General features: G+C 48.2%; 1 protein-coding gene across 9 annotated transcripts in view; it reads left to right on the top strand.

Moving 5' to 3' along the window:
* Cfap74 (cilia and flagella associated protein 74) overlaps window positions 1–25,029 on the top strand; it is a 53,963-nt gene that overhangs the window by 2,583 nt on the left and 26,351 nt on the right. For 7 of the 9 annotated variants that reach the window (XR_007589777.1, XR_007589778.1, XM_050130133.1 and 4 more), the window contains exons 2-18: window positions 3,536–3,621; window positions 4,876–4,960; window positions 5,110–5,253; window positions 6,461–6,559; window positions 7,653–7,757; window positions 9,578–9,751; window positions 10,273–10,383; window positions 10,938–11,040; window positions 11,724–11,881; window positions 12,883–13,084; window positions 14,406–14,588; window positions 14,824–14,997; window positions 15,509–15,627; window positions 18,012–18,078; window positions 18,491–18,580; window positions 22,044–22,208; window positions 23,263–23,392. Coding sequence is in view for 7 of the 9 variants with exons in the window: in XM_050130133.1 (XP_049986090.1) it covers window positions 3,555–3,621; window positions 4,876–4,960; window positions 5,110–5,253; window positions 6,461–6,559; window positions 7,653–7,757; window positions 9,578–9,751; window positions 10,273–10,383; window positions 10,938–11,040; window positions 11,724–11,881; window positions 12,883–13,084; window positions 14,406–14,588; window positions 14,824–14,997; window positions 15,509–15,627; window positions 18,012–18,078; window positions 18,491–18,580; window positions 22,044–22,208; window positions 23,263–23,392 (2,176 nt within the window). In the remaining 2 variants the exon portion in view is untranslated. The remainder of the gene's footprint in view (window positions 1–3,535; window positions 3,622–4,875; window positions 4,961–5,109; window positions 5,254–6,460; window positions 6,560–7,652; window positions 7,758–9,577; window positions 9,752–10,272; window positions 10,384–10,937; window positions 11,041–11,723; window positions 11,882–12,882; window positions 13,085–14,405; window positions 14,589–14,823; window positions 14,998–15,508; window positions 15,628–18,011; window positions 18,079–18,490; window positions 18,581–22,043; window positions 22,209–23,262; window positions 23,393–25,029) is intronic. The other 2 variants (XM_050130132.1, XM_050130136.1) reach the window with 1 other exon arrangement.

Here is a 25,029-nt window from a genome sequence, read left to right as displayed (position 1 = left end):
CTGTGCTCCAGACCGTGGGTTCTCAATCCTTTAGTACAATTCCTCACGTTGTAGTGACCCCCCGTGGTGAGCGGAAAGAAAATGCCCACTAACGAGAAGTATGGCCTTGTTGGATTGGGTGTGGTCTTGTTGGAGAAAGTGTGTCACTGTGGAGGCGGGCTTTAAGGTCTCATGTATGCTCAAGTCATGCCCAGTGAGACAGACCACTTCCTGTGGCCTGCAAGATGTAGGTAGCCCTGTCAGCTCCAGCGCCATGTCTGCCAGCACACTGCTTTCTCCTGCCATGATGATGATGGACAGAGTTGTAAGTGAGCCACCACAATTGAATGTTTTCCTTTATAAGAGTTGTAGTCATGGTATCTCTTCACAGCAATAGAAACTCTAAGACACCCAACCATAGAATTACTTCATTGCTACTTCATAACTAATTTTGCCACTGTTAATAACTTGTAATGTCTGATGTGCAGGATATCTGTATGTGACCCCCAATGGGGGAGGAGGGGTCAAGGCCCACAGGTTGAGAACTGCTGCTGTAGAATAATGAGATAAATTTGTGCTGTTTTAAGACAGAAAATATGTAGTAATTTATTTAAAAATAATGGAGAAAGCAAAGGATTTGCTCTTTTTCCCCTGTGCTATGTCTGGCTCCTCATATCTAATCCGAAGCTCCACCGCTGAGTTCACTGTTGATTTATCAGTCTCTTCATGTTTCATGTTGTCGCCAGCACCTGCGAGACCTGTATGCTCCCAAGTCTGATGTCTGTGTAATGATAGCTCAGTGTAACGTTGCAGTTCCCTTATTACGGATGACGTTGAACAACTTTTCTTAAGTTATGATCACGAGATAGTTTATCATCCAAAAGAGAACCTATTAATAACACTAGGAGAACAGATGTGCAGCTGGACACACTGTTAATCTGATATGGTCGCCGTATTATTAGCCAAATGTCTCTTATTATAAAGCTCCTGATAACAAAGCTTTGGCTTGTGTTTCTTCTGGGCAGTATATTCTGCATGGACTCAGTAGGTCCTTTTCATGGTTTGATGAAAACCTTTTAAGTTATGGATTGTGGTTATCTTCTCCCCCATAGCTTTTCTGAGTCTCTTTGGGATGTCATCTGATCAGAAGTTTTAAATTAAAATATAGGTGGCTCTGCCAGCATTCTCTCTCATAGCTAATATCCTTGGTGTCTTATTTAGAAACCTTAAGGTCATGACTCCGCCTTGGCCACTGCCACTGTGATGGTTTCACTTTTCACATATGAGCTTTTAATCCTCATGGATTCCAGGAAAGGGTCCAGCTTCTGAGCATGCCCACTGAAAAACACCCAGTCCTGCTGGTGAGCAATGAGATTTTGTACTAAGTGGCATCAGTCTTTAGCAACCAGTTTCTGGATCCCTTATCTGATCCTATAGGTCTGTTTGTCTTTGCCATGGCACATTCTAATTCTGTAACTTCATAATACGTCTGAATATGGTAGGACACTCCTCCCTCATGCTCCTTCAGCAATGTTGCTCCTTGTTCTACAGATATTTAAAAAGCGCTGCGCAGGTTTCTAATTTATTGTTCCCTGTTGTGTATGTATGCACACATGTACATACACATGTACACACCTGCTGTATGCACACATGTACCTACACATGTACACACCCCTGCTGTATGCACACATGTACCTACACATGTACACACCATTGTTGTATGCACACATGTACCTGTTGAGACTTAGATGCAGTTTAGGGTATCTAAAATTGACTTATTGGCTACAGGAACTCCCCAGTGACTGAACCTGAGTTCTAGTTATTTATTTGTTTGTTTATATTTTATTCTTTTTGCATTTTTTTCTTACAGCAAATTCCATAATCACAAAAGTCAGGAGAAAGAGGTTGAGGAGATGGTTGAATTGTTTTTGTTTTGTTTTTTGGTTTTTCGAGACAGGATTTCTCTGTAGCTTTGGAGCCTGTCCTGGAACTAGCTCTGTAGACCAGGCTGGTCTCGAACTCACAGAGATCCGCCTGCCTCTGCCTCCCGAGTGCTGGGATTAAAGGCGTGCACCACCATCGCCCGGCCGAGATGGTTGAATTGTTAAAGGCATTTGTAGCTCTTGCAGAGAACTGAATTTTAATTCCCAGTGCCAAAATTGGGCCATTTACAACGCCTGTAACTCAAGTTCCAAGAGATCTGAAACCTTCTACTGGCCTTTGCAGACATCTTTGAGTTCACACATACATACACACACACACACACACACACACGCATACACACATGCACACACACATACACAAATAATAACAATAGCAAGTGAATAAATAAAAATAAACAAATCTTGAAAGTTTAAAACGGACAGGTAAGGATAACATGAGCCTAGATTCCCGTCACAGTACCCCAGTGCTGTGCACTCCTGCTGCCATTTGGGCTGACACATTGCAAAGACAACCAGTCCTGCTCTGCTCTCCCTGGTAAAACCGTAGTGTGCCCCTCTACTGTTAGCTGGCCCACAAAATTATATCAACTCCAACAAAACAGTTATTTCTTTTCTAAAAAAGATGTATTTATTTATTTATTTTGGCTGGAGAGATGGCTCAGAGGTTAAGAGCACTGACTGCTCTTCCAGAGGTCCTGAGTTCAATTCCCAGCAACCACATGGTGGCTCACAACCAATTGTAATGAGATCTGAGGCCCTCTTCTGGCCTGCAGGGATACATGCAGGCAGAACACTGTATACATAATAAATAAATAAATCTTTTTTTTATTATTTATTTATTAACTACAGTGTTCCGCCTGCATATACACATGCAGGCCAGAAGAGGGCGCCATATCTCATTACGGATGGTTGACAGCCACCATGTGGTTGCTGGGAATTGAACTCAGGACCTCTGGAAGAGCAGTCAGTGCTCTTAAACTCTGAGCCATCTCTCCAGTCCCCAAACAGTAATTTCTTAATAAAATCCAACACCTGTTCCCAATTTTCAGGGATTACCTCAAGAATTTCATTTAGGGTTATCTGCTTGAATCGGGAGCCAAGCACAGTATTCATAGAACACGTGACTGATTTGTTCCCCCAAAGTCTTCTAAGCTTTCCTCTTACTCTGATGGGTGCTGGGGACAGAACTCAGGTTACCAGGCTTGGCGACAGCCGTTCCATCACACCAAATCGTTATCATTGTATGCCCGTGCGAGCAGATGGGTCTACTCACCACTTGTCTGTCTTCTTTGCAACATAAAACTCTTTGACCTTTTAAAAATGTAATTTTGTCTTGTTGATGCCTTACAAACTTACCCAAATATTTCTGCTATGAATACTTTTTCTTAGTCCTATAGCTTATATATTTTCTTAACGTGTTATATGAGAGAAAGTCCTTTTTTATATTTTGAGTCTTGTTATGTTGCAACTGCATGTTTCAAACATCTTCCCAAACTCGGCTTCTTAAATACTGAAACCACAGGTGTGTCTCACTGCACCTTAGTTCTTACAAATGTTGAGGAGTTTTAAATCTATAATCTTGTTGATATATATTGTATAATAATTTTTTGCAGCTAACTTCTGTCTCCCAGTATGGAAGAACCTACTGCCCAGTTCTCTGACGAGGAGCTGATGGACAACTTCCTCGCCATGGACGATGGTAACAGGCCTTTTCTAAATCAGACACGATTCAGCACAGAAGATCGTGTGTTTCTTGAGTGCCCCTTATTCCAGGGAAAATGCAGAAAGCACATCTACTAAATCCAACTGTTTCTCAAACAGGGAACTTCTGCTCTTGTCTTAAGTTGACAGTGACTGAGAGTCGGAATGTGGCAATCCACATTTTTGTTTTCCAAATCACCGTTAATAAATTGATGCCATTTTTAATTTTAATCCTTTGAATGTGACCTGTTTTTCCTTTTTCTGGAAGATTTCAGAATTTCTTTTAAGAACTTCTGATGATCCAGACTTTTCTGAGACATCCTGGATTTGATCCCATGGCTCTGTTTTCTGGGTCTGTGAGGATCCTGTCCCTATGACCCTGTCCCTGCCCTTTCTTCCTCTTGGGTGTCTGTGGCCGCTCTCACCTCGTCTTCCCTCTTGCACCCTCCTCGCTGTGGCTGGCTCTGCCCTTTACATTTTCTTTTTCTTTTTTTTAAATTTTTTTTTTAAGATTTATTTATCTATTATGTATACAGTACTCTGCTTGCACGTATGCCTACATGCCAGAAGAGGGCACCAGATCTCACTACAGATGGTTGTGAGCCACCATGTGGTTGCTGGGAATTGAACTCAGGACCTTTGGAAGAGCACCCAGTGCTCTTAACCACTGAGCCATCTCTCAAAACAATAAAAACAAAACAAAAACAAACCCAAACAAAAAAAAGTCGTCCCAGCACTCTGGAGGCAGAGGCAGGGGGATCTTTGTGAGTTCAAGGAGAGCCTGGTCTACAGAGCGAGTTCCAGAACAGGCTTGGTAGCTACGGGGAGGTTGCTAGTCTTGAGCTTGCTACTGTTCTCCTGCCTCGGCTGGAATTTAAAAGACATTTCCATCAAGCCTAGCTCAGTTTTTTACTTTAGTCGTGTTTTGTTTTCATTTGTGTGGGGTTTCAGTATGTATCCTAGATTGGTCTGGAACTCATGACGGGTCTCCTGCTTTGACCTCCCAGGTCGACAGAGATAGTCTTGTCTGGAGCTTGCTGTGAAGACCAGGCTGCTCCCAAACTCAGAGATCCACTGGTCTCTGCCTCTGTATTGGGATTAATTAATTAATTACACTGTCATGCCTGGCCCAAGTTACACTTTTTAAAAATTTATTTTGTGTGCATGTCCTGTAACTCATGCATGTCTAGTGGTTGAGGAGTTTGGATTTTTCTTGTCTTTGTTTTGTTTTGACTGTTTCCTTGATTTCCAGAGCGAATCCAGTTAGAGGCTCCCGAGTTTGAGGTGGAACCTCTTCCTGTGGGATTTGAGGACGCCACTGCCCTAGGATGTAGCTGGTAATTCTCTGAGCTGCAGCCCTTCCTTCTGTTGGACTGCAGCTCCAGTGGGCTGCGTGGGCACTGGGCGAAGAGCACTCTGGGGAGAGCCGAGTGCTATGGTTTGTGTGTGAAGCAAGTGCTATCTTTGTTTTGTTTTGTTTTTCAAGTTTAGCAAAAGAGGAGGAAGGGAACACTGCGAAGATGAAGAAGACAACCATTAAAGACAAAGTGGAGGCATTTCATCTTCGCAAGAGCTTGAACCTCCTAGACAAACTGCATGAGGAAAAGGACCTTTTTATTCAGAAGACTAGGTGAGCTCACTTGCTGAGGATCCTTGGCCTAGCCACTCCTTCTGATTGTACACGTAGGATGTCCTGCCTTTTGTCTCCGTGACAGCTCTGGGCAGGGAGGAGCAGCCTCACAACCCTGAACAGATGTGGTACCCAGGGCCCCACCTTCCTGTCCCCTCCCTCAATCTCGACAAGTTCCAGATAACTAAGGGTGCTCCTCGGTCCTGCCAGGCCCCCCATCATCATCTTGTTTCCGCATGTTTCAGGTGTGACTGAGGCGTTAGTGGAAAGCTTCCTGTTGTTCATGTCCTGATGGTCTTGGTCAGCGTATTCAGCAGAAATACTGAGTGTGTTTTCCAACAGGCAGAAAAGCTGGAGACTGTAGTAGGCTGCTGTCCCCTGCTGCCACCACGAGATCCCAGTGTTTAGCTTTTCCCACTGAGTATGTGTCAACATGTGTCGTAGCTATGATTCTTTAGCTGAATCATTTGAAAGTAAATTTCAGGATCATGATTCTCCTATTTTAGGGTCTCTGAAAAACAGAAACATCTTTCTGCGTGACCTCAGCACATAACACCTCGTGTGGGTGGAGGTTTTACTGGGTTCCGTGCTGCAGCTGTCTGGCATCCTCTGGGTGCCCCTCATTCGGGTTCACACAGGGAGCAGCCTCGGTCTGTGCTGCAGCATGCCAAGGAGGAGCTACAGTCATTTGCAGCTCTGTGCTCCCTGGGGCTCCCTAGGCCTATGGCCTTTGGAGGCGTCTGTACAACACCTACTCCGGTGTAACATGAGGTCCTGCTTGTTGGGGTTTCTGTCCAGCCGGCAAGTCCCAAAGAAAACCACACAGAGGCTATCTCAGTCGGTAGAGCATGGGACCTGCCCCGCTGAACAAAGTACTGAGCCATGTGGCTAACATAGGCTAGAATAATGGGCTAACGTAAGTTATAAGAGCTAATACGAAGCCTGAGCTAATGGGCCAATCAGTTTATAACATATGGAGACCTCTGTATAATTTCTTTGGGTGCTTACTGGTTGTGGGAACTGGGCAGGACAGAAACCCCCACAAGCGGGCCCTCATTTTACACTCATGTGACATGGCAGAGTCAGAGAGACCCACCAGAAAGACAATATATCCCTAGTCCTCAGCCTGGACCTTAGACCTTTCCCTTCTCCACAGAGACTAGAACCTTAGGGAAACATTGCGGGAATTCTTATTTCTACATTGTAGAGGGGAGCTGCGTGTCTGTCGTCAGAGGATGGACCTGCTCAACAAGCAACAGGAGAGCTTGGCGGCTGAGATCTCAGCAGAGAGAGACGCCAACAACATGTACGTCAACCACCAAGTGTTACCACGATGGCCTCTATGTTTCATACGTAGAGGTTCATTCATTCATTCATTTGTTCATTCGCTCATTCGTTCATTCGTTCGTTCGTTCATTCGTTCAGCAAGGGTGAGTGTAAGTACCTGCTATGTTCAGATAGTTAAGAAGCAGACAGCATCTCTCTAGAGTGGCAAACAGTTATTATAACACGAAAGAAGAAATGTCAGTCTAGGAGCTGGCTCGGCTGGTGAAATACTTGCTACACAAGAGAAAGGACCTAAATTTGATCCCCAGCTCCTATAGCTGTGAATACAAACCTATAATCCTAACACTGAAGGATCCAGAGGTCCTGCTGGCTAGACAGACAGCCGGGTCTGAGTTCTGGATTCAGTGACAGAGCCTGTCTCAGAAGAATAAGGCAGAGAATGACTGAGAAAGATAGCTGTTGACATCTGACCACAGGCATACACACGCATGAGCATGCATGAGCATGAGCCTGTACACACACAGAGAAAAGAAATGTCCATATAACGTGCTGAGGTCAGGGAAGAGACGAGGCTGAGTCCACGCAGCTCATGATGCAGAAGTTCTAGCCTTGGTCACAGTGGTGGAAATGGCTTCTCTGTAGAATGTTTCTATCTGTTCGCTTCTTTATTTACTTAGAGTCAGAGGATGGCACACTGAGAGAGCTGTTCTGCTAGGAGGGAAGAGGGACAAAGTGAACTCAGAATAGCTGAACACCAGGCCTTAGTAGTGTTTAGAGAGAATGCTCGCCTTCCTGGGTGCAAGACCTGGTCCAGACAAACAGGAATTTACTAGGAGAAAGTGAGAAGCCAAGAGCAGAGTGTACGGCCAGTGATGAAAGCAGAAACCCTACCCCATGGCCTCCGACCTCCACGAATCTTGGTCCTACTTGCCCAGGGGGAGGTGGGTGTAGGAAGCACTTTACTTGACCCCGCAGGTGTCATCTCTGGTCTTCCACTTCATATATGTCCCCCTGAACACGGGACAGCCAAGGGAAGACACCAGATGTCCTCAGCTCCCTCAGTGAGACCGCCGTGCTGACCTGTCCTCCCGTATTCTGTTGCTCTGTTCCAGGGCTGCTATGAGTCGTCTCCAGGCTGCATCCAGACGCTTGCACACAGAGCTGGAGAATGAAAAAGATCTGCAGTCCAAGATCACGGCCATGCTGAAGGACAGCGAGTAAGTTAGCTTCTGGCCAGTTCACAGCACACAGGTCTCAGAGCAGCTTATGGGACAATTCCTGATTCGAGTAGGAAGAATAATTGGCTTTTCACTTTCTAGATGCTTAGGAAAGAAAAGGCGGCGTGTTACAGCAGCCGAAAGGGAAGCTTTTCATGTTGTCTTCTTCTCAGATTCCTCAGATTTATTTATAATTTTAGTAACTGAGCAATCAGTTTCTTCCCTCCTTTTCTTATTTCCTGTACCTCTTGGGCTGGGACTCAGTCATAGTTCATCTGATTAGTGTGCACAAAAGCCCTAATTTGAGCCTTCACATTGGAGGAAAAAGTATTCTCAACTTTTCTGAAACATCCACAGGAGGGGAAAAGACAGCTTCATGATTTTAAGTATTTTGTTGGTCAGAGTTTAGATTGCAAACTAGAACTGCCTCTAGCAAGTCCAGTTTTTTAAAAAAGTTTCTTTTGGGATATGACAGTTCACTGTTAACACCAGCAAGAGCTCCCAATATAGCACAGCTCAGTGAACCACTGGGCCACTGCCCAGCTCTGGGTCCACGGCACAGCTCAGCTGTCATACGACAGCAAGTGAGGCTGGAAAGCCCTCCAGACTGAAGGCTCACCGAAGACTAGGACAGCATCAGGAACCCAGACGGTCAGCGTAACAGCTGCGGACTTGGCTAAGACCACAGTCAGACCAAGCGTCTTACAGTAACCCTCGAGCCTTAAACCAGTCCTTGACTTACACCTGTTACAACGGTCACAGCTCAAGCCTACACCCTACGCACAGCTGGGACAAATCAGTCCATCCATGTCTGAGAAAGTGAGTACTTATCCTGGTCTTGATTGACACTTGGCTAGCACCGGCACTTTCTCTCTGTGGTTCTGAAACCAGGACAGGCAAGACCCTTGGAGGCCCTGTCAGGACTGAGCTGCTAGATGCATCTGTTTACTTCTTAATGTTTTCTCATGTTAAAACAATGTTAGACTGAGGGACTTCTAGGATCCCAACTCTTAGTCTAGATTTCCTGTAACTTCCATGGAACTCTGATTGAGGAGAAAGACCGGACTCAACTCCATAGTCATGACTTGGTAACAAATAATTTATCTGGGCGGTGGTGGCGCACGCCTTTAATCCCAGCACTAGGGAGGCAGAGGATGGCAGATCTCTGTGAGTTCGAGGCCAGCCTGGTCTACGAGAGCTAGTTCCAGGACAGGAACCAAAAACTACGGAGAAACCCTGTCTCGAAAAAAATCCAAAAGAAAAAAAATAACAAAATAAGAATGGAAGGAAATTTTCTTAATGCAAATTATCACAGTTATTAAAAACCTATAACTATACAGGACGGACTTGGGATATTTGCCTCGCTGTCAGATACACAAAATGTCAGCTTTAGTACTTGCCAGTGTTGTACGGTGAGTGATGCTCCTGCCATCAGTTCTGGTTAGCAGGGTCCTCCGGGCAGAGCAGGCCCCAGGAGATGCTCTTAGGTAGCCACGTTCAGTATTCTGCAACATATCTAGACATGTCAGCTGTAACATATGTCTAGACACATCAGGCACAAGGCTGGAAACCGTCCTTGAGTCGTTGCAGAGGGCACATGGTAGATGCATGGTTTCCCACGTCCTAGGAAAGACTCTTTTGTACTTACCTTCCTAAGGGGAAACCTTAGAGGAGTGTGCTGGCCCCTCATCAGCATCTAACATCTGCCTAGAGTAATTATCAAAATAAAGTACCAGCAGGATCACCCCAGCTCCCGGAGGAGTGGCACCAGGTCTTCAGACCTTAGCTACCATAAAGGACAAATGACTTGTTTTCGCAAGGAATGCCATGTGGCACATTGAGATCCAGAAGGGGCAATTTGAGGATTTCCGGAAGCGTAATGAAGAAGAGGCAGAAGCTAGGCAGAGGAGCCTTGAGATACACGCAGCTCAGCAGCTTCAGAAGGAGAAAGAAACCCTGGAGAGGGTGGAGAGGAACCGTCTGCTGAGGGCCCGGTAAGTGCCACCCAGATCTGGCCCTTGCCAGTTCCTTTGTGTTCTCCACCAAGGCTTTCTAGACCCAGCTCTTTGCACCCGTGCCATGGTCCTTCCCAGGCTCCCTACTTCATGTTAAGTGCCCGCCGTCACCACTGACATGCACCAATGAAACCATCAGCTCCTTCCTTCTGCGCCTTCTACCCCTTCCGAGCTGTGCTGTTCTCTGACCCTGTCACGTATCTGGATGCTCCTTTGCCCACACAAGCCTTGGATGCTCAGTTGCTATCCGTCCTCTGAGGCAGCCCCTATCTCTGCTCAACCACCAATCCCCAGGAGCTAGGGGGCTACTGGACTCTGCTCCCCCAAGATGGCGCAAGTCCCTCTTCTCTCTCTTCTCCTGCCAGACTCCTGCTCAGCCTAGGTCAGACCCTGTTTTTGTGACTTCCTTATACCGAAGCCCCCAGCAGCACTGTGTTTAACATAATATACCTGGGTCCCTTATGTTACACTTATCCTAGTCTCTGCCTGTGTCGCTGCAGGAAGTCCTTGCATGTGCAGAAGGAGCTGGGGCAGAAACATCAGAAACTGGTGGAAGACGCCCAGAGAAACCACAGGATTGCCGTGAAGTTCCTGAAGGCCTCTCTGGGAAGGTGGGTTCTCACTTTAACTCTGTCTTCTGCCAGTGCCCTTAAGGAATTTAGGAGTGTGGGTCCCTGGCCTTCACTTTGAAATTCCCTGATTCAGTCGTTACCTAATCATCAGAAGCAAACAGATCTGTAGTTTTTGTTTTAAGCTGCTGTTTGTATTTGCAAGAGGAGCACAAGCAACCGTGAGGCCCTGGGGTCTGGAGAGCGTCCCAGCCCCCTGTCCTGTAGGAACAGGCCCTGGACAGCAAGGCTCATCAGTCTCACCTTTGTGTTGTCAGCTCTTGTTTCTCTGGTAGTAGTAACCCGCACCTGAGACTCCTATAACTCTGTAATTGCCAACATTACCTGCATGTATCCCTATTAAAATTCACATTACACCAGGCATAGCAGCACACACCTTTAATCCCAGCACTCAGAAGGCAGAGGCAGAGGCAGACTGATGTCTCAGTTTGAGGTCAGTCTGGTCTACATAGTGAGTTCCAGGACAGCCAGGGATACACAGAGAGCCCCATCTCGAAACAAACAAAAACAAATAAATAAAATGCACATTACTCCAGAATTCGAGAGCGAGAGCAGGAGGAGGAGATGGAGTCCCGCAAGCACATGAAACGGCGTATGGATGCTGTGCTGGCGTTGAAGAACAGCATCACTGCCAGTCGGGTAGGTGCAGCTCCACCTGCAGCCTCTCGGGCACATCAACCCCTGACCACCCCCGGGGCCTGCTCGTGGAAGCCAGGATTCTACCTTTGGCTCCTGCCATGAGCCCTGCAGCCTGCCCAGCTGCTCCCTGCAGGGATGTGTGCTGGGTAAGAGATGCATGGGAAAATTATGAAAAATGTTTGCAAATTGCCTACCTTGGGACCTGTAGGTTTCAGCATGGATTTAAATACACGCATATTGACAGAAGTTTCCATCCCACCTGGTCCTGCCCAGTCAGGCAGCCGTTCAGTCCCAAAGAAACACACAGAGGTCTACAGTAATTAAAAACTGATTGGCCTATTAGCTCAGGCTTCTTATTAACTCTTAGAACATATATTAGCCCATAATTCTTGTCTGTGTTAGCCATGTGGCTTGATATCTTTTTCGGCGAGACAGTCACATCTTGCTTGCTCTGTGTCTGGGTGATGAATGCAGAATGAAACTTCTCTTTTCCCAGAATTCTCATTGCTCCACCTCTATTTCCTGCCTGGCTGCTGGCTAGTCAGTGTTTATCTAAAATACAAGTGCCAGGGTACAGACCATTGTCCCACAGAACATGCATTCAAAGAAAAGGCCTGAATGAGTATTGTGTGTGTGTGCATGGCATTTTCTGGTATTGTGACTCTTGAGTTCCCTGTTTCCAGGAAACACTCAAGAAGTTCCAAGCCTGGGGCCAGAGCAGGGCAGAGCTGGCTAAGCAGAAGGCCCTTACGGAGAAGGAGGTGATCCTGGCCCAAGGTGGCGACGCGTTCAAGCACCTTGTTCATCAGCGCAGGCACCAGGAGCTGGAAGCCCAGAAGCGGTGAGAGCTGGGAGACGCTTGCCTGGAAGTGGGCACAGAGAACCAAAGACTTAACCTCCATCCCCCAAAGCGGCAAAACTAATTCCTGCCAACTTCTCACCAAAAGCAGCTATGGGTTATGGGACAAGGACTTCAGCACTCTAGTGGGTGAGGTCGCCTCTTTCCTCACTTCCAATTTCCTGGTTCTTCAGCTATGAGGTTCCTGAGTTCCTGTGGCCCCCTCCTCCTTGGGGGACACCTGGGGCTCACTCACATTACTTAGATAATTTCTACTTAACCCGGCTTCTCAGTGTCTCTGCCGAAAACTGTCCTTTCTGAAGGGCCAAGCTGTTTCTCCCAAGTCCCTGGTCCCTGCTGGTCACTGCACAGGATCTGCTTGGGTCTCTGGCTACAGGATATCTTCCTCTTCAAAGTGTCTCACAGATGTGCAAAACACACGCACACACACGCACACACACACACAAACAGGCACACCATTACAATTGCCACCAGAGTTTTAATGTTCCTGTCAGTCTGCCCACATTTGATGTGGTTTTAGGTTTGTTGCCTGAGTGGTACCTAGCAAGGGATGGCTATAATGAATCTGTGAATGAGTGAGTTGTCGCCAAGCCCTAACGCTGCCCTTGCCTTTTGTCTCTGCTGCGTCTCCTAAATCACAAGCCTAGAAACTAGGGCAGGGAAGCTCACGAAGGCCAGGGTTTGCTGTGGGGACTTCTAGACGAGGCTGAATGAGGCAGTCAAAGCCAGACAGGGCAAGGCAGGGTATGGTAAGATGAGGACCCAAGGCACATCCGCAGCTTAGCAGCCCTGGGAGCCTTATCTGCTGTACTCTCCATCCAAACAGATGTCCTAACACCAGAGTCCTCAAAGGCTCTGCATGAGCTCTTGCAAAGGAACCATAGAGCAAAAAGAAACACCATACCTAACCCTAGCAGCTACTAGGTGTCCCCTTGCAGGTGCTGGGAAGCACCTGGCTTTACCTGAGAAGCACCTGCTCATAGGGCTTTTGAAGAGGAGCAGAAACTCCGGAAGCAGGAGATTGTAAGTCGAATCTTGAAAGAGGAAGCTGAGGAAGAAAACAGGAAAAAGAAACAGCATCCGCCCTCTAAAGCCACAGACGGATGGACTCTGCGGGACAAGACCTGGAAGTACATCTCCGACTTCTGCGAGGGGAAGACAGCGATGCCCGCAAGTCACCTGCTGGTGAGTGGGGCACTGCTGATTTCAAGCTTAGGTCAGCACTTGAACGCACAGGTGGGAAGAAGCTGACTAGGGTCCCCAGGGCAGTGGCCCTCTGATACCCACCAGGGTCCTTTTTCCCTCATGTGAGTCCCTCATCTTAGCCAACGGTGCTCTTAGAGCCCCACAGAGCTGCCTCTCTATGGGGAAAGTTCCTCGTCTGTTCTTGTGTACAAAGTGGAGTCAGTCTCACGTGAGGAGACTCGTATAAGTCGGGGTCCATACAGGTGTTACTGCCCACTACCAGGTATTCCTAGAGTCTCCTCTCAGTCACACCAGAGTCCTGGTCTGAGCCAGTGGTCTGTGTTAGACAACACCCTAGGCTGGCGTACCTCTCCTTCAAGGTGTGAGAGCCTTGGGTGCTCCTTAGCCCAGAACCCTGCTTCCTCTACCAGCTGCTTTCTTGGCCTTGCTGGGCTTTGACCTCTTGGAGCGTTTTCCTGGTGCATTTTAGCACATCACAGGCTTTTTCCTGTTTCTCACTTCTCTGTGTGCCAGTCAGAGCCTCTACCTCTCTGTCACTTCACCTTGGTGCAGTGTCCTCCCCTGGGGCCACATTCTGCTCCTCCTTCCATTTTCCCTCTGAGAGGCCTCCCCGCCACCCTGAGTCACTCACTTTCCTGGAGCTCCTGTACCCCAGCCTTAACCTGCTCTCTAGGGTTTACACTATCCTCTTTCCTCCACGTTCCCCATGGTGTACCCCTACAGGTACAGTCTAGAGCAATCACATGAGTCCTGAACCCCAAGACGGTTCCAGCAAAACCAGTACCACCATCTTTTCTGAGTTTTCAGAGGACTTCCCCAGGGCTGGTGTGCCATCAATCATGAAATTAACACATGATTATCTGTGATGGGACAGTAGAGAAAATTACAACAGGTCCACTACTCAGAGTATCTTCCGTGAACAAGACCTTCCTGTGAACTCTGCTGAACACCATTGGAAGGCATTCAGTCATCCGTAGACATGGGGATGGTGTATTTCAAAGTTACAAGGATTCGTGTCTGTAAAGAACAAAAGAATTCCTTGAATCTCAGCACTGGGGAGGCAGAAGCAAGCAGATATCTGTGAGGTCAAGCCCAGCCTGGTCTACAGAGTGAGTTCCAGGACGGTCAGGATTTCATAGAAAGACTCTCTCTCAAAAAGAAGAAATAACAACAGCAGCAACAACAGGGGGAACCAACAAGCAGCCTCCCACCACACTGGGGGTTGTCAGGCCGAGCGCCCAGCAGGGTTTCCCGGGGACTTGTTCTCTTGCTGCTCACCTATCCCATCTCCATTCTGTAGCGAGCTCATCTCTTCCGCTGGCAGGAAAACGAGATAGCCTTACACCCCAAGCCTACCTGTCTGCTGAAAGCCATATCCAGTGAGTCTATGCAGATGGACCTGGGGAGCATTAGTACCGAGGAGGAGGTCCTGGCTGAACCTGATATCCCCGGGCTTTGGAGCAAAGAGTACAAGACACACCAGGTGAGAGCTTTCCCCTGTCAGGTCCTTCACAGGTTCCTGGATGCAATTGCCCGTCTTCTGCCCCATCCTGTGCCTGCCACTGCTTCCTTCAAACGCGAAGCCTTTCTCCCCTTTCCATAATCTTCAAAAGCACTGGGCTGTAGCCGGCCTTTCCTGGATCTGCCAGCTTTGGCCCTGCACTTTGTTCATTATTAGGCTTTGAACAAGCATGGGCGTCTGTCTTTTTGAACCCAAGGTGTCCAAGAAGGACATGGAACAGAAACCTGTGGGTGGTACCAAGATGGACAAGGACATCCTGGCTCGCACGATGGAGCAGCTGCGCAGTGGGGTGGTCCATAAGCAGGTGGTCTCTGGGAGGGAGTTCAAGGGTCGCCCGTTCAACAGCAAGCCCGAGGTCATTCACTTCAAGGTGAGCCATGATGAAGGGAAAAAGCCTTCCATCTACTCTCCTGCCTCTGACACTTTCCGTTCTGACCTTGGGAAACCCTGCGAAGTCGCCTGCTTTGGGGCTGGTATGCAAGGGCTGTGCTGCCAGCCTAAGGAGCGGGCTCCGGGGCGCACCTTTAAAGGGGCCTGAACTCCTGTGAAGGGGATAACAAGGTAATCCCTTGTTAGGCCCCTTCTGCTTGGCAAATTCCACCTTCTCAAGAGGGACCCGAAGGACGTCAGCACCCACCACCAGCTGGCTAGTGTCAGCATTTACAGAAGGGAGGCTAGGATAAGCAGCCTGCGGTCTGGTCTCTCTCCCTGTCTTTCACACACCTCATGGGGGCATCGCAACACAAGGGAAGCCTGGGGAATCCTCCACCCCACAATCCTGAGCCTCTCATGAGTCAGTAGCAGAGTAGACCCCTTTTCACTGGCCTGTTCTCGGGGCTGTTGGAGGACTTGGGGCCATCCTGTCTCCTCTATCTCTGCAGGACTTTGATATTGGCAAAGTGTACAAGAAGAAGATCACATTGATAAATGCTACTTACACAATCAACTATTGTAAGCTGGTGGGTGTGGAGGAGGGCCTGAAGGACTTCATCCATATCGAGTGAGTCTTGCAGAGTCTAGGCACCAAGCCGTGAGCCGGCTTGCCTTGAAGAGTTGGAGAGGTCACTGCTCTGCGTCTTAATATTGAGGTCACGAAGACCCGTGCAGTCTTTTGGATGGGCTAAGGCACCTCACACTTTTACTGTGTGGGTTTGGACACTGTAGGAGTCCCCGTTGGCAGCCAGCATCTTTCTCACTATGAAGATTCCCAGGCTGCTTTTCTGAACTGTAATTTATTTTCCTCTTTGTGCAAGTGTTTCGTTTTTCCCCTTTCTCACGAGTCCTCTTGTGCCCGTGTTGCCACTTCTTGGCTGGCCTTCCAGTATCATTTTCCGTTGGTCACCTTTAGTGCTGTCCTTTCTCCATTCCCGCCTCACCCTGCTTTTCACCCGGCAATGCTTTCAGCACTTTCTGATTTATTTCTTAGTATCAGACCTTCATCTTTCTTTCGCCCCCTTTTTTCCTTTTTTTTTTTTTTTTTTTTAAATTTTTGAACCAGGGTCTTGCTCTGCACCCTAGGCTAGTCTCTCAGACCTGCAATCCTCCTCCCTCACGACAGGTCTGTTCACAGCTCAGATCACCTGCATCTCTTAGTGTGTGATATGCAATTTCCGAAATGGGGGCTTAGTGTAAATTGTTCCCTGACTCCTCTGCTCAGGTTCTCGGGTCTCTTTCTTTCCCATGAACAGCACTGGCTGGCAGAGCTCTGATCAGGGCTTCCCACCTAAGAGGTGCTCTCCTCCTGGGAACTGAGTGAGAGGGGACAGTGGGGTCTTCTGGTCCTCTACTCCTTTCTGGCAGTTTACCGACTGTGTTAATTTGAGATCTGGGAGCTTCTCTGTCTTTTAGCAATGCTGAGTCACTTGTCCCGTGGGCTGTAAGGTTTCTGGAGAGCGTATGGAGGATCCCAGGCTAGGTGATGGTCACCATGACCTCAGCTACCACAAAGCCCTCCTTTCTAGGCCTAGATTAAAATTTCTCTCCGCATTCGAAGGCTGGCGTCCATTTTGCTGTTGTGGCTGTGACTCGGTTTCTTCTGGCTGCACTGAGCTCCTGGCCCTGTGTCCCGCAGCTCCACTGCAGCACAGCTGGGGTGCTTGGTCTGTCTTCTTTACACGGATTGTACTCTTGGAGCTCACGTTCATCTCTTTGAGCAGTTCTAAAAATAGCTCATCCCTACCCTGCGAATATCAGCTCTCCCTATTCAGCTCCCTGCAGCTTTGTCTCTGCCCTGCTCCTCCCATGTGGAGCCTCCCTCTCCAGTCTCTCTGTCCTTATGACACCCGCCTCACACACTCGGTCCGTTCAGGAAGTGTGTGAGGCGGCCCAGCTTCTGGTCCCTTCAGCTGTGCCTCGCTAGCTGCAGAACCTGCTGACTGTGTGTCTTGCTTCAGCACTATGTTTCTCATTTCTAAAAATTCCTAGTTCCTTTTCAGATGAGCCGATGTTTCTCCCCCCGCCTCTGTCTCTCTCTCTCTCTCTCTCTCTCTCTCTCTCTCTCTCTCTCTCTCTGTGTGTCTCTCTCTCTCACTCTGTCTCTCTCTGTCTTTTTCCCTCTCTCTCACCCTCCCCATCACCAAGAGAAATTTTTATATTAAGTTTTTGTGTATTTCCAAACCAAGAAAATTATGTGAAATTCAACATTGTAAACATAGGCCCGATGCTAGGAGGACCCTCCCCTCAGCCAGGACTCAGAGTAAGACAGACTAGCTCCCATCTTGTTCCCCTGCAGTTGGGGCCAGTTTTACTGGATAACCTTCCCTTCATGCTGGGATCGTCCCAGGGTAGCGACAGCCCGCAGCCCCCATCCTTTTGTAGCTGGCTTTGGGGTGTGCTGGCTCACTCACTGGACAAACATTTGAAGATTACCCAAGTGTCTTCTGTTTATCAGGAAACAGAGTCAGTAAGGAACACAGCAGACCTGGAGCTGCTCGTGTGCCGACACGTCTAGACAGAGTTCGTGTGCCGACACGTCTAGACAGAGGTGCTGTCTTAGGGCAACGACTGCTAGTGTAAACACCACCACCAAAAGCAGTGGGGAGGACAAGGTTTCCACATCATAGTCTGTCACCGAAGGAAGTCAGGACAGGAACTCACACATGACAGGAACCTGAAGGCAGGCACTGAGGCCATGGAGGATTCCACCTACGGGCACCTCCCATATCATCACTAATCAAAATGATGCCGAGAGCCAGATTTCATAGAGGCATTTTCTCTACTGAGGCTCCTGTCTCTCAAATGATTCTATCCTTTGTCAAGTGGACATAAAAACCAGCAGCACAGCTGTGGAACAGATAGAAGGGAATCCAAAAGGCCCAGCTGAATATGTAACAAGTATCCACTTTCCACAGTGACTTAACTACCCTGTGTGTGCTGTTCCTACAGCTTTGACCCCCCTGGTCCCATGTCAGCCGGGATGTCCTGTGAAGTTCTGGTCACCTTCAAGCCTATGGTACGTGAGAAGATCACACAGGGTGCTGCTTTTTCTGGCTCACAACAACGGCAACAACAAAATCAGCCTCCTTCTGCAATGCTAGCACAATAGGGCTTGCCAGAAGGTTTGGTCTTCACTCTTATGTGAGTAACTCTCTGTAAGCTATGAAGTGTGTCTCTTCAGGACCTGCGTATGTAGTGGGCTTTGGGGTTCTTTTCCCTGGGAGCCCACTGAGATGGTGGTAGGCAGGTCCAGCCCATAGTTACACCTCTGCAGCTTGCATCCATGCCGTAGTCATACCCCTGCGGCCTGCGTCCAGCCCATACTTACACAGCTGCGGTCTGCATCCAGGCCATGGTTACACCGCTGCAGCCTGCATAACTGTGTCATTGTCGAAATTCATGGTGACTTGGATTGTTTTGTTTTTTAGATAAATAAAGATCTGGAAGGAAATGTTTCATTTTTGGCTCAGACAGGCAGCTTTTCTGTTCCACTGAAATGTTCAACGAAGAAATGTTCTGTAAGTTTAAGTTCCCAGAATCCCTCCCCATGATAAGTGCTGCACCCTAGGAGTGCCCAGGGCATGGAGTACCCAGGGCATGGGGATAGAGCACCATCAGAGGCCTCGGTCCAGTGTCTGCTCTAGTCAGACTTCACCCCGGGGCCTAGGCTGGCTGACATGAGATATTCTGAAAAAGCGAGTCATCAGACCAGAGCTAGAAATTTCTAGATAAGCCCTGCTCCTTATGGGGTCCCTGACTGAGAAGCCCAGAGTTCAGAGGGGAGGAAAGCCATCTGAGACTCTAGTCCTTTCTTCAGCTCTTGTGTGTGTCCCTCAATATATATAATATATTCAAGATCGGGTCTCATTATATAGCTCTGGCTGGCCCTGAACTCACTCTGTAGACCACGTTAGCCTCGAACTCAGAGAAATCAAACCTACCTCTCCCTCCTGAGTGCTGGGATTAAAGATACGCACCATTACACCCAGCTTTCAGATGTTTTTTAAAAGATTGATTTATTTTATGCACAAGTGCTCCTCTGCATGTACAACGTTATGCCAGAAGAGGGCATCAGATCCCACTAGGATGGTTGCTAGGAATAGAGCTCAGACCTCGGAAGAGCGGCCAGTGCTCTTAAGGGCTGACCCATCTCTCCAGCCCCAGATGTTTTTATTGCATAAAGAAAACCATAGTCATGCAGTGAGCTCCCCTGCGCCCACTGTCCACATCTGATCGTCTTCAGCGTCTGCCACATTGGCTTCATCTAGATGGCATCCTTTGCTGTGGGGCCACTTCAGAGTCAATTACCGTCATCAGACTCAGCACCCTCAAAAACTGTCGGCATTTCTAGAAAACATTGGCTGTTTCCACAATGACACCCACAACACACATACTCAGTACTCAGGATAGACTGTAGTGTGTCTTTAGTGTTACATCTGCTTGTGAGCCCGCAGGTTCACTGTGAGGTGACTGGCGTGGGCTGAGCCGGGTCAGGCTGAGCCGAGTCAGGCTGACTGGGTCAGGTGGCTCTGCCGCGGTTACCTCACCATGGCCTTCTGGCCTCTGGAGCGGTGTCAACCTCGCATGAACTCCTCATGAAAAGTGACTGAAAATGTAGACATCACAGCCAGCAGCTCCAGCATGTTCAGAATGCGTGGGGCAGAGAGAGACCTCTGCAATGAGGGAACACAGAGAGAGCAGAGAATTGAGATAATTGTCTGTGTGCAGAATTCCCGATGACCAGCTACTGCTCAGTCACATCGCATGTGTCCCACTGTCTCCAAACTACCTTGTCAATGGCTGTTATGTTTATGTCATTGAGATTACACTTGATTATTACATTGGTGAGCATGTTTTGGCCTAGGATAGCAGCCCCCTTTCCTCTTTTGGGTCATAAAACTTACTAAGCCAATTCTTTTATAGGACATCCTGGATTTGTACAACTGCTTCCTATTGTTGCATTTACTATGTCCCTCTGTCCCTGCGTTCTTTTAAATTAGATGTAGGTTAGGGAACGATTGTCTTTTTGAAACAAGAAGGACTTTCTCTGGCTCCAGTCTGGGGATCTGGTCCCTCATGACGGGGGCCATCATGGCTGCAAGAGACTGAGACCGCTGGTCACATTGTATCCTTGGTCAGGAAGCAGAGACTGAGACAGTTGGTCACATTGTATCCTTGGTCAGGAAGCAGAGAGTGATGAGACTAGCTAAAAGTCCCTTTGTCCTTTGCTAAGAAATAGCTTTGCTTAAGAGAACTGTTGCTCCTGCAGAGGACCTAGGTTCAGTTCCTAGCACCCACATGGCAGCTCACAGTCATCAGTGACTCCAATTTCCAGGAGTCACTGGAAATTGTACCTTCTTCTGACCTCCTCGGGCATGCATATGGTACCCATACCGACAGACGGGCCCAACACTCAAGCACTTAAAATGAACTAATTAAAAAAAAAGTAGTTATAAAAAGCAGCTTTTATTGTGTTTGTTTTTTGATACTTTCATGCATGTATAAAATATGTTGATTGCTGGGTGGTGGTGGCGCTCGCCTTTAATCCCAGCACTCAGGAGGCAGAGGCAGATCTCAGTGAGTTCGAGGCCAGCCTGGTCTAGAGCAAGTTCCAGGACAGGCTCCAAAAGCTACAGAGAAACCCTGCTTCAAAAAAACAAAAACAAAAAAAAAAGTACATTATGATTATTATAACTCCCTACCCTCTCTACTTTCCCTCCTGTCTTAAATACTTTTACCTCCCTACAAGTTGGGACCCATGTTTAGGACGCTGGTGCCGTGTGCCTCGTGTGGCTATGCTCACTCATGTTTAGGATGCTGGTGCTGTGTGCCGCGTGTGTCTCACGCTCACTCATGTTTAGGATGCTGGTGCTGTGTGCCGCGTGTGTCTCACGCTCACTCATATTTAGGATGCTGGTGCCGTGTGCCTCGTGTGTCTCACGCTCACTCATGTTTAAGATGCTGGTGCTGTGTGCCGCGTGTGTCTCACGCTCACTCATGTTTAGGATGCTGGTGCTGTGTGCCGCGTGTGTTTCACACTCATGTTTAGGATGCTGGTGCCGCAGTAGTAAGAACTCTATCTCAGCAGGGGACAATGGCAGCTCTATGCTAGTCATCTGTGGCAGGCATAGGTTCCTCTCTGGCTTGAATCTAGAGGACTCTGTTTTAGTAGCCCCTTGTCGCCTCTGGAGAAAGGCATTGCAGATTGACCCCTGGGTTTAGATTCGGTGAGATGACCATTTGTGGCACCATAGTGATGCCCAGGCACGACACTCTTAGCTTGAGCACAGGGAGTCTGTGGCTTATAGCCCAGCTGGGCATGAGCAGCACAATCCCACTCTGAAGAGCAGCACTTCCAGGCCCCGTGTGTGCAGGACGGCTTACCTCAGCCAGCTCGTCCACCACGGTCCCCTCTATCAGTCATTATCTTCACTCAGGGAAGAATTGGTTTGACCTCTTAAAGCCAGACACAGGAGCCCCAAGCTGTCCCACTCACCACATGAATCTGTGACTTTTCTAAAAAATTATTTGTTTTTATAAAATTGGTGATCTTCCTGCATGTCTGTCTGTGTGAGGGTGTCAGATCCCCTGGAACTAGAGTTACAGACAGTTGTGAGCTGCCATGTGGGTGCTGGAAATTGAACCTGGGTCCTCTGGAAGAGCAACCAGTGCTCCTAACCTCTGAGCCATCTCTCCAGCCCCGAGCTGTGACTTCTTAAGTAGGCTATGTCCCTGATGTGCAGTGCACAAATGCTCGTGCTACCCCTGCCTGCCCTGCCTGGAGTCAAATGCAAGCCTCCCTGTGAAGAAAAGTCAGGTTTCCCCAGGCTTCTTGGTACTGCCTCTGATATTTGGGGAGGAAACCTTCTCTTGTGGGATATTGGGTCCTCTGGGCCATGATTTCCTGCAAGGACCTACTCCCTTTATGAGCATGCAACCAGCCTAGAGGCCACCATGACTTACACTTATGTTCTTTGGCAGCTGTCCCTTGACAAGGAGCTCATTGAGTTTGGCAGCTATGTGGTGGGTGAGACCACGTCCCGGACCATCACACTGACCAATGTTGGGGGCCTGGGCACCAGATTCAAGTTTCTCCTGGATTCTGAGTTCTTTGAGATGGAAGAACCCCAACCCATCATGAAAATAGTGAGCATTTGTGGCTACCATGGGTGTCTGCAGTTCTGCTCAGTCACGGATGGGGTGGGGAACCTCCCAGTCATGTGTATACAAAGATGTGAGCCAATGAGAGTCAGCAAATCAGGGGGAAGAGGAAAATGTCAGGACGGTCTTCATCAGTGAGAGCAAAAATGTCTGGCTTCAGTGAGGACACATGCAGTCTGGTCTCAGGTGGCAGCAGGATGGGGTTCCCTTAAGGCACGTGGTACACAGAGAGCAGGAGCATTGGGAGACCCTGAAAAGGCTCCTTGGGAAACCGTGGGTCTCTTTCCAGAGTATGAAAAGGGCCTTTGTCTTTCCCAAGATTATGCACGGGCCACAGTGAATGGCAGCAGTCTCAGGGGTCCAGCTCAAGAACCACCACGCTCATGGATGGTGGGGTCCTTTGGGGAAGGCGATCTAAAGATGTGCCTCTTATATGCTTCTAAAACACTTGAGCATCCTTAGGAGAAGCATCCTATTGGCTCTGTTGAGGTGCCCCAACAAAGACCCCAGAAAGCATCTCACCCAGGAGGTGGCAGGACCAATGTGCAGCGATGGCCAAGGCAGTATGGAGAGCAAGCTGCTGTGAGGGGAAGGTGGGGCAGTGGAATGGGGGGCTGGAAACCAGGCTTGCTTTGGGCAGGTAAATGGGATGCCCAGCGGGGCATCTATAAATTCTGCCTCTAAACAGCTGTGGAGAAAGGAGAGTTAGAGGCTAGAGTAGAACCAGCCTCTGGGCGAGTGACCAAGCAGAGTGTAAAGAGGGTAGACTCAGCTCTTCATGGTGGGGTCTACAATGGGACATCCAAGCTGATGACAGAGAGGATCCATCCTGGCCAAGACAAAATAGACAATCATCCCTGCCCTAGGCAAACTGAAGCTGTGGTCTAAAGACCCAGAGTAGACAGATGAGAGCAGAGACGGGAGAAGGGGTGGCAGCAGCCCTGGGCACAGGTACATTTGTGTCTCCTCCTGGACTCACCTGGTGACAAGGGTGTCTGTGAAGCTGAATGAGAAATGAAGACTCTGAATTTGCTTTCAGAGCAGCCTCTACACCTGTGAGGACAAAAGTCTCTATGAGAAGATCATTACCAGTCTCTCTGAGCAACAGCTTGATATCAATGAGTCCTCCCCAGTGGACATCCCGAGCCGAAAAGAATCCGAGAAAGATGGTAAGGGTTGGGGAGACTTGGGAGTGGGTAGCAGGTACCTACTTCAAACTTCCTGCATTAATTCCTGAACCAGCCAGGACATGTGGGCCCAGCTGAGTGCTGAGTAGGCCTCAGAGAGGACTGGCATGGACACAGGGGCCTCCCACAGGTGGCCATCCAAGAGTCACTCTCAGCACAGCCACCTTAGAACCCCAGGTCAACACAGAGGTCAGAGTCAGCATCTCAGAGAGGGTCAAAGGTGCAGAGTTTTCTCAGGGCTTCAGTTATAAGTGATAATAAATGCAGAAAATCCCCATGGATGCAAACATGCACTGGATATGGGGTTCACTGAAACTCTGTTTGTGTTGAAACTAACAGAATCGACAGAAGCCCCAGATGGGGACAGTCACATTGTGTACAGGGGTGGGGGCTTTGAAAGCTCTGCCTGTGAAGTGGTCCCTGCAGGTGCTGGTCTTTATCAGCCCCACCAGGCTCTGAGGCTGAGGAGGGCATTTGCTTCACACCAGCTGTGGAGAACTACAGATGACACACAAAGACAGTTTTGGGTTTTATTATTGTTGTTGTTTTGTTTTGTTTTGGGGTTTTTGGTTTTTTGAGACAGGGTTTCTCTGTAGCTTTGGAGTCTGTCCTGGAACTAGCTCTGTAGACCAGGATGGACTCAAACTCACAGAGATCTGCCTGCCTCTGCTTCTGAGTGCTGGGATTAAAGGTGTGTGCCACCACCGCCTGGCACACAAAGACAGTTTTAAAAACTGAACAATCAGGACTGGAGAGATGACTCAGTGGTTAAGAGCACTGACTGCTCTTCCAGAGGACCTGGGTTCGATTCCCAGCAACCACATGACAGTCACAACTGTCTGTAACTCCTGTTCTAGGGGATGTGACACCTTCACACAGACATATGTCCAGGCAAAACACCAATGTACATAAAATACAAGAAAAAAACAACACCGAGGCATTGGCCCTATTGTGATGCAGACGCTCTCCACCCCGGGACGCCGCCTTCAGCTGCTTTCACCCCTTCCCTGTCTTCTTCTTCTTCTTCTTCTTCTTCTTCTTCTTCTTCTTCTTCTTCTTCTTCCTTCCTTCCTTCCTTCCTTCCTTCCTTCCTTCCTTCTTTCTTTCTTTCTTTTTTGCTTGTGTGTTTGCTTGTTTTGTTTTGTTTTTTCAAAACAGGGTTTCTTTGTATAGCCTTGACTTTCCTGGAATTCATACTGTAGACCAGGCTAGCCTCGACCTCAAAACAACCAAAGGAATATATGTTTGGATGGATGGATTACTTGTGCCAATAATCTATTGACCTTCTGAGGGGAATGTTTTTAGGCTCTCTTTTTTAACCAGTTGATTGATTTATCCTATCTAATATACTTCATTAGTTGTCATGAATTTAGATTAAGTCTTGAAGTCATGAAGTACGTGTTACCCGACTTTTTTCAAAGTAATTGCTTGCATTCTTGCATTATATTGGTTCCTTGCATTTCTGGATACATTTTAAAATTAATTTATTGGTTTTTATGCATGTGTATGCACATATACACTCAAAGCCAGACATGTTGGTATATTGATACATATCTATAATTCCAACACCTAGAAGGCAAAAGAATCCAGAATTCAAGGTCACTGAGTTCAAGGCCAAT

The sequence above is a fragment of the Alexandromys fortis genome, unplaced genomic scaffold (assembly GCF_014885135.2).
Source record: "Alexandromys fortis isolate MF-2015 unplaced genomic scaffold, M_Fortis_MF-2015_v1.1 scaffold_330, whole genome shotgun sequence".
Lineage (NCBI taxonomy): Eukaryota > Metazoa > Chordata > Mammalia > Rodentia > Cricetidae > Alexandromys > Alexandromys fortis.
Note: the sequence above shows the minus strand (reverse complement) of the source record. Positions and strands in the feature narration are given on the sequence as shown.